Source organism: Aspergillus udagawae (assembly GCF_001078395.1).
Source record: "Aspergillus udagawae IFM 46973 DNA, scaffold_2, whole genome shotgun sequence".
Taxonomy (NCBI): Eukaryota; Fungi; Ascomycota; class Eurotiomycetes; order Eurotiales; family Aspergillaceae; genus Aspergillus; species Aspergillus udagawae.
In genome coordinates this window covers 4,303,561-4,317,370 of record NW_025091265.1, presented here as the reverse complement: position 1 = coordinate 4,317,370, position 13,810 = coordinate 4,303,561, and the positions used below count along the sequence as shown (strand labels likewise).

The 13,810-nt window shown below is 55.1% G+C and overlaps 1 protein-coding gene across 1 annotated transcript; it reads right to left on the bottom strand.

Moving 5' to 3' along the window:
• Positions 1-17: 17 nt before the first annotated feature.
• On the bottom strand, positions 18-13,691 carry Aud_003828 (nonribosomal peptide synthase; the record flags this gene model as incomplete). The annotated part of the gene is made up of 1 exon (XM_043288775.1): positions 18-13,691. The coding sequence occupies one exon, from the start codon at positions 13,689-13,691 to the stop codon at positions 18-20; it is 13,674 nt and encodes a 4,557-aa protein (XP_043144710.1).
• Positions 13,692-13,810: the final 119 nt, after the last annotated feature.

Genomic DNA, 13,810 nt, shown 5'->3' with positions numbered 1-13,810 from the left:
TATAGTTGCAGCATCTTCTACATTTCTTGCAGTTTGCCCCCCATTTCCACATACTTGCAAAACCGATCTCCAAGTAGCTGTGCGTGTTCTTGCGCCATAATAGCTGTCGTACCAAACAGGATAACCTCAATCTCCTGAGCGAGCGGCTTGACCAATACCCAGAGTTGCTTGGGCCAGAAGTTCATGGGTATAACGTCCAGTTGGACCGGAGCACCGTTCAATGAAGCGGACGGAGTCTCGTCGATATTCTGGTACTGGAAAACAGAGCCAAAGGCCGCATCTGCAGGCCAATTCGTGCACGACTTGATAATCTGCGACAGTCCGGTGGATTCGAACGGCAACCCATCGAGCTGTTGCTGCTGGATAGTAGCAAGGACTTCGTGCGGTGAATATAATTTGCGACCGTTGCTCGGGGGCCATTGCACTCGGACAGGGACCACATTGACGCATGGCCCTGCGACAGGATCGGTGATGACACCAAGAGTGGCTCCTCGCCCGGAGACAAGCCGCCCGAACACAACGTCGGCTTGCTGCGTCGTGAACGCCATCACTGCGGCCCAACAGGCCGTGCAGAATGTCGCGGCAGTGATTCCTTCTGGTAGCGGCGTCTGCCATCTCACGGTATTTCTTATTGTGTATGGGGTACTTTCGCCGACATCGTTGGCCAAGGGCGCGCGCGGGATCCCAGTCATTGACGACCCAGACAGAAGCTTGCCCCAGTACCGAGTGGCCTCGTCTCTCATGGAGAAAGAATGCTGAACAAATGACGCAAAGGACCCAACAGAAGGTAGCTGCCGCCCTTCGATAGCCGCTACGATGGTGTGCAGCAGCAGGCCGAGACTGATTCCATCATAAAGCGCATGAGACATGCGTATGATCAATCTCGCCCCCCTAGACTCATCGTCGGCCAGTACGAGCATGAAGCGAGAAAAGAGGGTGCCTGGCCTAACATTGGATTTCAACCAGTCTTCCCTCGCAAGCCTCGTGGAGGCCGTAGCTATATCTTCGGCCGTGCTCCGAACCCACACAAAGTCCGGGATCTGGTCTTTCGTGACTACTTGCAAAAAATCACCGTCGTAGGGCACGAACACGCTACGCAAGATGGGAAGATGCATCGCTACAGCCTGACAGGCCGCGCTCAAGGCGCCAATAGTCAGATTCGACATCGGGAGGTCAATGTAGAAGTAGTTCCAGTATGAAGGCGGCTTCTGCTGTAATGCCGCACTGATGCATTCCGCTTGGAAGTCTGTCACGGGGAAAACATCGACAATACTTGAGACAGGGAAGTCGATGTGCGGAGCGATGTTGGCCATGAGAAAGTCGGCGATATCACTTGTCTGCAGCTGACTGAACGGCGGCCGGTGGCCCACTGTTGCTGGTGAAGAGGCTTGACTAGGCTTCGCACACAGGTCCGCGAGAGTTGATGCGGATGTGAAGAGCTTTCTCGCATCCAGAAAGAGACCCCGACCTCTTGCGAGGGATACAAGACGCATAGCGGAAATAGAATCTCCTCCATGCTGGATGAAATTGTCGTCGATGCCAATACAGTCGGCGGGAATTGCCAGAATCTCCGCCCATAAACCCCGCATTTGACGCTCGGATGCTGTCGATGGGGGCCTTTTCGGCTTGTTCTTGACCCCTCTAAGCTTTGCCAGATCCTCAGCGGTAAGGGATGCGCCAAATGCCTTGAGCCTCCTGCGATCAGTTTTCCCGGTGGGCGCGAGAGGAATGCGATTCACGGGCACGTAGAGGGACGGCACCATGGCTGACGGCAGCTCACTCTCCAGTCGAGCATTCAACTCGTCCCTACAGGATGGAGGGAAGCAACTCGGATCGAGGGCGCGAAACCCATCATCAGGGTCATCATCTGAACTGGGTAGAGTTTCTGGGCAGACAAATACCGCCAAGACTGCGCTACGTATGTGTGTTCCACTGAGAACCAGTGCCTCGGCCGCAACACTTGCTTCCATGGCCATCGACGACAGCAGCCGTTGCACATGATATTCAACCTCTTCCAGCTCGATCCGTTGGCCGCGGATCTTGACCTGGGCATCTTTTCGACCGACGAATTGCAGCCCCCCTACCGCGTCATACCGAACCAGATCGCCTGTTTTATAAAGTCGCCCGCGACGGCCCTTTCCTCCGGGGGCGGGCGCGCAACCCAGCCAGCGCGGATCGTAGATAAAGCTTGCTGCGGTCTTGACTTCATCATTCAGATACCCGGCGCCCACCAGGGGCCCTTCGACGAGGAGCTCACCCACAGCACCGATGGGGGCGAGCTGGTGGTGGTCCGTTGGACTGACGATCCACGTATTGGTCCCTAGTGCCCTGCCAATTCCAGGTGTTCCTGGAACTGCAGGATCCATCTCGGCCATGGTTGTTGTTACCGTACATTCAGCCTGGCCGATGCCGTTCAGAATCCGCACGTAAGGTGCCCATCTGACAATGTCGGACCGGGAAGCGGCCTCCCCACCAAGAACAAGCGTCTTGAGGGTAGGAACAGCTGTTGGATCGAGTGTGCGTGCCACAGAGGGTGTAAGGTCAACCAGATTTACTTGCATTCGCCTCATCGATTCGGCCAGCTGACTGTGCTTTCGTTCGGCATCGGACGGGATACACAAGCAACCGCCCGCGGCCAGGCAATGAAGCAGATTCGAGACGGCAATATCAAAGCTGTAGGATGCAAAATCGTATACACGCGTCTGTGTATTGTAGCCCAGGAATGGACCCTGGTGTTTCACGGCGCTGGCGAAGTTGGAATGCGTGATCACAGCGCCCTTGGGCGTCCCGGTACTCCCGGATGTGAAGACCACATAAAGCTCAGAGTTTGGAAGCGCACGTATGCGCGGAGGCCGTGGTGGCGGCCAGCGCGAGGCGTTCTCATGATCGACGACCACGACCTCGTCGGCAAGTCTAGCGGCTAGATCGGCATTGAGCGCGGAGGAAATAACGAGACGTTGGTTAACTTGAGAGACAATGGTGTGCAGGCGCTCTTCAGGGTGACTGGTATCAATCAGAGTGAACGCACTGCCTGTCTTCATCACAGCCAGCGCAGCAACAACGGTCCACTTTGACTTTTCAAAGCACAACGCGATCACGGTCCCCGGTCCCACTTTAGCTTTTTTCTCATTCTGCAGATATGATGCAAGGCTAGTGCTATGCTGGTCAAGGGTGCCATAGGTAAATTGACCGTCCCATGCATCTACTGCCAACGCCTGAGGGCGTTGGGCAACATGATTATGAATCATTTCGTGCAGACAAACTGTAATTTCCTCAGGGACGACAGCATTCCACTGCCAAATATCCAGAAGGTCTCGGTGGCTGATGGGGTGGAAATCAGCCAAGCGTTTCGACAGGTCCAATGTCTTCCGACTGAACTGCAACAGGACGGTTTCTAGCTGATGGACAAGTCGCTCGGCCTGTTTCGGCGAAATGATCTTCTTATCAAAGTCCAGTTGAAGGAAAACGCCGGAGTTACGAAGCTCGCAGTCCAGTATCAACGCGAAGTTGTCGAACTGGCCGTTTGGCTCGTTGTCCATGCGCGTCCATAAACGCGTGGTGGAAGACTCAGTCTGAGCCGGCTGGACGTTCAGCAGGGTTCGAAACTGACTTCCCTGCTTGCAATCTTCGCTAATTCGATGTAGACGGTGCAGTCCAACTTGTTCAAATGGAATCATATCTGTTGCTTGATGCTGAAGCTGGCACACAAAATCCCGGATTGACGCGCCCCAGTCAAGCCGGACGCGCACGGGGACAGTTGCAATGGTTGGACCGATGACATCCTGAATTCTGGCTATCGGCAACTGGCGTCCTGAGACTGTCGCTCCAAAGACTATGTCGTCGGTGTTCACAATATGGCCGATCAGCAGAGCCCAGGCGGCACGAACCCAGATGCTTGGGGTGACATCGACGCCGACTGGCCACCGGAAATCCGGAAGAAAACAACTACAGCCTTCCGTTGCATTTGCGACGTAGGAGGCAGAGGGAAGAGTTGGGAAAGACGGAGGAGGCGACTCAGCGAGCTGGCCGTTCCAAAACGTTCGACTCGCGGCTTCGTCAACAGTAGAGAGATAGTGGATGAAAGGCTGCATGGACAGATATGGCGCAAGGGGTTCTTGATAGTATGCTCGCTCCACCTGCTTGAGGACTCGGGGAACTGACCAACCGTCATACAAGGAATGGTGGATAGTCCACACGAGTTGCATTGACTGTCCTTTCCGGATCAAAGCCCAGTGCGCCAGCCGACTGCCTAATTTAAACGGTTGAGGCGTATCTTGGGTGTCCCAGGGAATTGGCTCATTCACAATGACCTGATGAAGGCCATGGGGTGGCAGGTCAATGACCCGGGTGCGCAGTATCGGCATGGAGTCCGCAACGATGTCCCACGCTTGCCGCATGCGAGGTATGTCAATATGATCATGAAGCTTGAATACTTCCCGGTATGTATACAAATTCGGGTCTCTGGAAGTGAGTGCCAATAAACCTTCTTGCAATGCCGTGCAAGGAAAAATGTCCTCGATCTGAGCCGGACGTACATCACACTGTGCTGCAGCCTCCTCTCTCAAACGACCCACCGTCCACGGCCCTTGCCAGAGCGAAAATGGGCGAACGGTCTCTGTGGAGGCTTCTCCAAAAACTGCCATGGCGGCCAGATCACACAACATTGGATGTGAAAACACATCGCCCGCGCTCAAGCTCATGCCATGTTCTTGGGCCAGCCGGACTAGCCGCATGACACTGATGGAGTCGCCGCCGTCAAGCTGGAGAAAACTGTCTTCCACATCAATCGCACAAGGCTCCAGTCCCAGAGTGGTTGCCCATAATTCGCGAAGCTTCTTCTCCGTAGAGGTCCGAGGAGGTCTCGTCACTCGTTTCGTATCGGCGCGTCGATGCATAGGCTGGCTCAGTTCCTCGGCAGTTAACGTTCCCCCAATTTCTCGCAGCTTGCTCCGGTTGACCTTTCCAGCTGCAACACGGGGCAGCCTGGCAAGCGGGACATATGCTGACGGACACATGTACGAGGGCAGTACCTGTGCTAGTTCTACGCGAATCGCTTGCATGAGTCCCCTAATTGCATCATCTGGAAGACCGCGGTTGGGATCGGGAACCACGAACATAACGAGGAATTGACTGCTCGGGCTCGATCGAGGAACGATCACTTCAGCAGCGAGTTCAATGCCTTTGGGAAGATGATACTTCACATGATGCTCGACTTCTTCAAGTTCGATCCTCTGGCCACGGAGCTTGACTTGCGTATCTCTGCGCCCGAGCAGCCGGACCGCCCCATCTGGATAGTATTGCGCAAGATCTCCTGTCCGATAGAATCGCCGGTTGTGTTGGGTGGGTAATCTGCTGCGAATCGACGCTGGCAGCGCCGATAGCCATGCAGGGTCACCATCGATGAAAGCTGCTGCACTACTGCCTGGATCCTCCAAATAGCCTAACCCCACCTGTGGGCCTTCCAGCCATAACTCTCCAATACTGCCAATGCTTGCAAGGCACGTATCATTCGTGGTGTCATCGACAATCCATAAGGTTGCACCCATCCCACGCCCAATATGCACTCTGTTTTCTCCGTTCAGGCGGCCAAGGCAGACAGATACCGTGCACTCGGCCGGCCCGTATGAATTGAAGACGTCCACCCGTTGTACCCAATCCTCCAGATCAGCCAGGTGGGCCGGCTCGCCTCCCAGGATAATCGTTTTCAGTGTAGGAAATTGGCTGCAATCCAACAGTCGAGCAATGCTCGGAATGGTGCCGACCACGGTGACACGGAACTGGTTGAGAGAGACCGCTATATCATCGAGGGTCGCTGGCACGCAGAGACATGCGCCGGAGCACAGGGTGAACAGGATGTTGCCCCAGCATACATCAAAGGCGTACGACACGCTATCCAGCACACGGTCTCCAGGTCCGTAAGGCAGGATGGACTGCCTTTGCTTCAAAGCGCTGCATATATTCCCATGCGTGATAACAACACCTTTGGGGACTCCAGTGCTGCCGGAGGTAAAGACGATGTATACAGGGGAAGACGAGTCAATCCGCGGCGGAGGCAGTATCCCAGAGAGGGCTGTTGACTTCGCGACAGACTCATCCACCGCCACAACTGGAGATGATGGAAGAAGGCGTCGTGCAGAGTCCTTATTGCGCGCTGATGTAACTATGAGCGACGCATTGATGCGGTCCACGATGAGCCGGAGACGCTCCTCGGGCTGGCTAGGCTCCAATAACACCGCCGTACCACCCGCCATGAGGACTCCGAGGATAGCGACGACCGTCCAAGCGGACTTCTCAAAGTAGAGTGGCACACGCTGCAGGCTCTGCAAGCCTAATGATACGAGACGGTGCGCGACATAGGTGGCCTGTCGATCCAGCTCTTCGTAGGAGAATTCTGCGTCCCACGCATGCACAGCGGGTGCGGTCGGGAACTGTTGGACAATTTCCCGGAAAAGGTCGGGTACAGTCGCGTAAATGGGCTCGGGGGTCTTCTTGTTCCATAGAATAATTGTTTCTAAATCAGACTTGTTTAATAGTTGCAGATCGCCTACCCGAGTTGACGGTGAAGCGGACGACAATTCCGACAGCGTGTGGTCCATTTGACAAAGGATCCTACGAGCTTGCTGTTCTTCAACCACAGCCGGATCAAAATCAAGATGAAAACGTATGTCGCTAATGTCATTGTGTTTCTTATCGGCGGTGCTTCTTATGGAGCAGCGAAGCATGAGTGCGGTGCTGCTAAAAGCCCCAAAGCTCTCATCCCCATGGAATTTGTCAAAGAGCCCTGCACAATTCTGCCTTTGCTCCTTGGGGGGCTGAACAAGCAGCATTGTCTGAAACCTGCACGCCTCGTGGGGGTCAGGTCCGAGACGACGGATCTTCTGCAATCCGAGCTGCTCGAAGGGAATCATGTCAAGACCATCTTGGTGCACCGTCTGCAGAAGATTCTGGACTGTGTCGGCCTCTGCCCAACGCACCCTTACGGGCGTTGTCGCAATTGTTGGTCCGATCATGTCGGTAATACCTGGCACGTGCGCCTGTCGACCGAGGACCGTGGCTCCAAAAACGACGTCGGTAGACCGGGTGTAGCGTGCGAGGACGAGCGACCACGCAGCCCGAAGGAGCGTAGTTAGAGTGTAATTCGTATAATTCGCATGGTTCGCTCGACCTGCGGCCGGAGACTGACTGGCTCGATACTCCATTGTGCTTGTTGCACGCGGCTGATACTGCGAAGATGGAAGCATAGGGAATTGGGGAGCCACGGCACCGTCGAGCCTTTGCTTCCAGAAGTTCGTGGCGGCCAGTTCCCTCTTTGGATCCGTGGCGTATTTGATAAACTCCTGGAAAGGAGCAGTCGGCACGAGTGGCCTTTTTGTGTACACGCGCTCGACTTGATCCAGGATCGCTCGGAAAGACCAGCCATCATACAATGAATGGTGGATGGTCCAGATGAAAGTGAATGAGGAAGAACTGTCGCGTTGTCCAGGGAGAATTCCCCAACGGACGAGCGAAGTACCAAGGCCCATGAGGAGACGCTGGTCGTGGTGCAAGTAGTCGTCAAGTGTTTCGTATGCCTCGTTCCATTCCACAAGCTCGTCGATGATAATCTGAAAGAAATCGTCTTTCCCCAGATCCACGATTCGAGTGCGTAGAACGGGGGTTGATGCTACTACGGCTTCCCAGGATGACTTGAACAGACCCAGGTCTCCCTGGATATGGTAGATATTCTGCGAGACATAATCCCCTGGATTCTTGGAAGTCAAGGCTAGTAATGCGGTTTGCAGCGCGGTGCAGGGAAACATATCCTCGACCTGATCGGGCCGCACCCTACACTGGGATGCAGCATCATGACGGGCAATCACTAGATCGATGGTGTCGCGAATCAGAGAGAACGGTGCGGTAGTTGGCTGCTCGGCTACAGGGTTTTCAGGGGTCACCCGCCGGATATGTCGTGCGAGATCTGCTAGGCGCGGCCATTTGAGGACGTCTCTGACCGAGAGACTGTATCCCATACTTCCAGCGGCAGCCGCCAAATGCATGGCATCAATCGAGTTTCCACCCAGACGGATGAAGTGGGCGTTGGATGTGAGCTGGTCCGTTGAAAGACCGAGCACCCTCATCCATAACTCACCAAGAACAGCCTCTGCTTCACTTGACGGTTCCCACGTCCCGCCAGGAGTGACACTGCTTGCTGTGTTGACGGATCGATGAATCCATGCGGCACCAAGTGTTTGAAGTGTCCGGCGGTCTACTTTGCCCGTGGATGTTCGGGGGAACTGTCGGACGATGAGAAAGATCGTGGGTACCATCCAGGTGGGCAGCGTGTCACTGAGTTGCGCCTGGACGGTGTGGGTCCAATCCACAGATGCGATGTGATTGTTGTGGGGGATATCGTTTCCCGCGGTGGTTTGAACAAACGCCGCCAGCGTGGGGACTTCAGGATGATCTTGGATGGTAACGAGGTCCACTGTGACGGCCGTATCTGCCCCGAGGATTTCCTGGAGCCTCCCCTGAATCTCCCCCAGCTCGACCCTCTGGCCGCGAACCTTTACTTGCATATCCTTCCGGCCAAGCAAAATGAGGGATCCATCGCCGGCGTACCGTACCAGGTCTCCCGTCTTATACATCTGAGTCCCTGTCACTGCAGGGCGACATTGCTGCCACCATCGCGGGGGACTGATGAAGGATTGCACGGTACCAGCCTTATCTTGGGCGTACCGGGACGCCACGCAAGGGCCTTGGAGAAGCAGTTCTCCTACTGCGCCAATTGGCTGCAGGATATCATGATCCTGATGGTGGACGATCCATGTTGACGTCGAGGCGCCCACACCAATCCTCCCGGCTCGCCAAGAATCCCCGATGCGGCAGCATGTTGCCAGGGAGCATTCGGCCGGACCGTACCAGTTGTATACGGCCATGCTCTTAGACCAGTCCCGCGCCACGTGCATGGGTAACGGCTCACCGCAGAATACTACCGCCTCTAGACATGGCATATGCTGGGGGTTCAGCACCTGCGCCACGGACGGGGTTAAGATAATGGTGGAAGCGTTGAAGGATACGATCGTCTGTTCCAGCGCATCCTGTCGGGACTGCTCAGACGGCACGCAGATACAGCCACCGCGGACGAGGGTAGCCATTGTCTCGTGGATACTGACGTCGAAAGCATACGAGGAGAACTGGAAGACACGACTACGAGGGGAGAGATGGAATCGGGCTCCAATCTCTAGTGCTGTAACGGCGACAGTCTCATGACTCCAGCAGATTGCCTTGGGCTCACCAGTACTTCCGGAAGTGAAGACAATGCAGGCATCATGTGCCGGCCCACGCAGCCGGGGAAGCAGGGTGCCCCTGGAGGCAGAAGATGGGTTGAGCATTTTCGAGATTGTCATAGTGGGAGTCCATTGAGATAAGCGGCCTGATTGAGCTTCATCTGTTAGAGCAAGGCATGCGTCGGATCGTTTGATGATGGACTGCACTCGTTGGCTCGGGTGCGACGGATCCACCAAGACACAGACTCCTCCGGCTTTGAGGACAGCAAGAAAGGCTACAACGGCAAGATGGGACTTCTCCAGACATATAATGATCGTGGGCTGAGATTCCTGCATCTTATCATTCAAATGCAGCAACAACTGTTCGCCTAATTGGTTTACGTGAAGATCGAGCTGTCGGTATGTCAAAGACCCATCCCAGGCATCGACGGCGAGGCGATCCGGGTAAGCTGCAACTTGCTTTGAGATCAGTTGGAGGACACTTTCTGCCGCTGGCACCGGTGTTGGTGCGTTCCAGTGCGAGATTTGTGCCATATCCGCCTCACTGCACGGCAGAACCGTCGCTAGTGCTGCGTCTATAAGGGAACCCGTGCAGAGCCCCTGTAGGATCACCTCAAGCTGAGCGAGCAGTCTCTCCCCCTCACACCGGTCCAACAACGTCTCGTCAATCTCCATCTGGAACTCGGCTGATCCCGAGTCACGTAACCAGCACTGCAATGTCACCGCGTAGGTGCGCAATGTGCCTAAGACATTGACCTGACTGCGGTCGAATAAGCGCCTGTCGCTGTCGCCTATGTCCTCCTCTGGTGGCTGGATCACCAACAAGGTCTGGAAACTGCAGGCCTCTTTTGCGTCGAAGCTCACTTTTGCGATTTCAGACAACCCCAGTTGCTCGTAAGGCACGGTGCGAACGGCATCCAACTGCAGCTGCTGGAGGTATTCTGATATTGGCTGGGTGAAATCCAGATGGGCACGAAACGGGACGGTTGCAATGGTTGGCCCCGCGATATGCTCAATGCCGGGGACGGCCGCGTGCCGACCGATGACTGTGGCCCCAAAGACGACGTCTGAGGAGGCTGCGTGCTGAGAAAGGAGCACGGCCCAAGCGCCTTGGATCACTGTAGTTGGGGTGACTCCCGTATCCAGGAAGTGTATCTCAACAGCGCGGCGTACAGTGGCAATCCGCTCACTGGGCTGATAGACCGAGGGCAACGACGGAGGGAAATGGAGTCGGATTGCACCTTCAAGGCGAGATTTCCAAAAGGACTCGCATGCCTTCTGGTCTAGGGCATTTTGCAGATAGTGAACGAAGTTCTGGAACGGAAGGGGAGGTGAGATCGCGTCTCCAAGGAGCTGGTTTTCAATCTCGTCTAACATTAAGGAGAAAGACCATCCGTCGAACAATGCATGATGGATCGTCCACACGAAGTATTGTTTCTGTGTGGGCTCGACAACCAAGCTGCATCTTACCAGGCGGTCCCCAAGACGGCACGAAGTAAGCTGCTGCATATCGGTGTCAGAGCAGCGGTCAAGTATGGAGTCAGTACGCCATTCTTCGGGTTCATCGATGACGGCCATGTGAATCCGGTGGTTGGCTTGTGGCAGCGCAAATGCCCTACAACGAAGGATGGGAATGCGGTCTGCAGCGGACCTGTACGCTTCTCTGAACTCTTCAAGATCAAACGTGGGAGGAAGCTCGATGGCTGCCTGATAAATGTAATCGCCCGGATTTTTGGAAGACAACGCGAGCAAGCCCTCCTGCAACAGTGTGCAAGGGAACACATCGCGGACTTGCGCGGGTGTCGTTCTACAACAGGAAGCGGCCACTGTCCGTATGTCTTCCAAGTGAATGTCCGAGGGTAGCAAAGAGAAGGGCGGGACTGATTCGCACGTTCCTTGGCCGCTGACTGTACCCGCCGCTGACCGTCGTAAAATAGTGGTCAGGTCAGCTAGCCGAGGGTTCTCGAAGACGTCTATCACGGACAAGGAGAAGCCCTGGTTGCGGGCAAGCGTGACAAGCTTCATCGCGTGAATCGACGTGCCCCCGCATTGGAAAAAGTTGGTGTTCATGCTCACGGAATTGTAGTCCCTCATACCCAGAGCGTCCGCATAAAGACGCTGGAGCAACCTCTCATTCAACGTGATCGGGTCTCGAAGAGTCTCACAATCATTATCAAGGTCCTGTAAGAGCTCTGCGGGTGTCAAAGAAGTACCCATCTGAAGGAGTCTGGGTCGATCGACCTTCCCGGTGGGAGTAGTCGGAAGTCCACCCTGGACCGGGACGAACACAGAAGGAATCATGTACATAGGAAGCAGTTTCGTTAGCTTGCTGCGGATGCTGCTCAGTGACCAGCTGGATGCGCCTAGTGCAGAATCAGGGACGCCGATGAAGGCGGCCAGCACCTCCTGGCCCTGTCGCAAATCGGGTCGAATTATCTCGGCCGCACAAGCCGTTCCATCAGGGAAGCTCTGCCGCAGGGCATACTCAATATCCCCAAGCTCGACGCGCTGGCCGTTCACTTTGATCTGCCGGTCTTTTCTTCCCAGGTACTGAATGGTCCCATCAGAATTGTACCGGACCAGGTCGCCCGTTCGGTAGAGCCGTCCTGCCTCGTCGTCCAGCACAAAGTCCATAAGCCACGAAGGTCGCTCCAGAAACGATGCCTTCGTCCGATCCTCGTCGTACAGGTATCCCCGTGACAAGAGAGGTCCACCGATCAGCAGTTCACCAACCGCCCCAATTGGGACTAACTTGATGGCATCCAACGGATCAACGACCCATGTGGTCGTGGGCCCCATGGCACATCCAATGTTTGTGGGTGAATCATCCACCGTGAGGTCTGCGTGGTAGGTATCCCAGATGACTGACTCCGTCGTGCCGTAGATTGTTGCTATGCGAGGACACCATGCTTGCAGTTGCTCTCGGGTGAGTGATTCTCCGCCCACCGTCACTTGACGCAGGGAGGGCACATCTTTTGGGGAGAGTTGCGCTAGTATTGTCGGGGTGACGCAGATATGGGTGGCTTTCATGGAATTGATCGTCTGCGGGAGTGCGTCAAGGCGTTGTTCTTCCGATGGAACACACAAACAACCACCAGCCCAGAATGTGGCGAAGATGTCACCGACGCTGACGTCAAAACTGTACGACGAGAACTGAAATGTTCTGGTGCTGGAGTCCATTCGCATGGCCCGACATATCTGTTCGGCGGTCATGGCTACCGCACCGTGTTGTTGAGCCACGCCTTTGGGGATCCCAGTACTGCCTGATGTGAAAAAGACGAAGGCTGTCGCATCGGGGGCGATATATGGAACTTGTTCAGTGCCTGACTGGTCTAACAGCAATGGCGAGGCGGGGACACAGATCGTCCTCACTGACGTGGGCGTGGTCCACGTCGCCATGGCGTCGCTGGTCAGTACAAACCTGGCGTTCGTGGACGTGATGATACTATGCACTCGTTCTTCTGGTTGACGAATATCGATGGGTATGCATACCGCTCCGGACATCAGAATGGCTATCATTCCTGCGACGGTCCATTTGGATTTCTCTCGCAGAAGCAGAACCATATCACCAGATTCGACTCCCGCCTCGCGCAGGTGGTGAGACAGAGAGTAACAAGCATCTACGAGCTCGCGATAACTCCAAGAACCGTCTGAAGCCTCGATCGCGCCTGCATCTGCACGAGTCTGGGCTGCCCTCCAAAGGATGTCGGGCAACGACATGGATGGCTCACGCGGTCCAGCACGTGAACACATCCACCGCCGAAGATCGTCTCTATTCTCAGGACTGATTAAATCAAGATCACGGATATCAATGTGGTAGGCGGCACGCAGGCAGCGCATGCTCTGTTTCAGTGTACTGACATAATTGCGCGCTTCATTGTCGATGATCCGGGGAAACCTGTACCAGAATGTTGCCGCTGACTTCTGTTCCAGTGGGTCAAGCTGTATCTCAATAATGACATTGCCGCCAGAAGACGCTGCCGGGAGCGGATACTTGCTGTCCCGTTTGCTCGTGATCCATACTGTCGTATCACAGCTGGCCGCGTCGCTGCCCTCTTGTAAGGAGAATGGCTCTCGTGCACCGTCACTTCTGGCTGCAATCAACAAAGCAAGAGACGGAAAGTCTGCCAATGACTCCAATTTGTCTTGGTCAAGGTTCATTGAAATACATGAAGCCACCGCGTGGCCCTGAACGAGGCGGTTGAAGGCAATCTGGCCATTGCCCGTATATTTCCGCAGCACAACCGCCCAAAGCACCTCAATTACATCCCCGATGCTAAAATTCTGCAACGGCAGCTGTTGGATAGCGGAATTCAAAATATCCAGAGGCAGGTTCAGCGGTTTCCATACCATGGAGGCGACATCGCTGCCGAGGCTCTGCCGAGCTGAGGGTAAATTGCAAGAGGACCCATGCTGTTCGCTCATTGTTCAGGCGTAAATGGTTGCTGGTTTGTGTTGTGGTCTCTCTACATGAGTAGAATGCTTCTTTTCACGTCAAATACCAAGAATTATTCGGTCAGCGTTGCCCACACATTTTCTAGTTC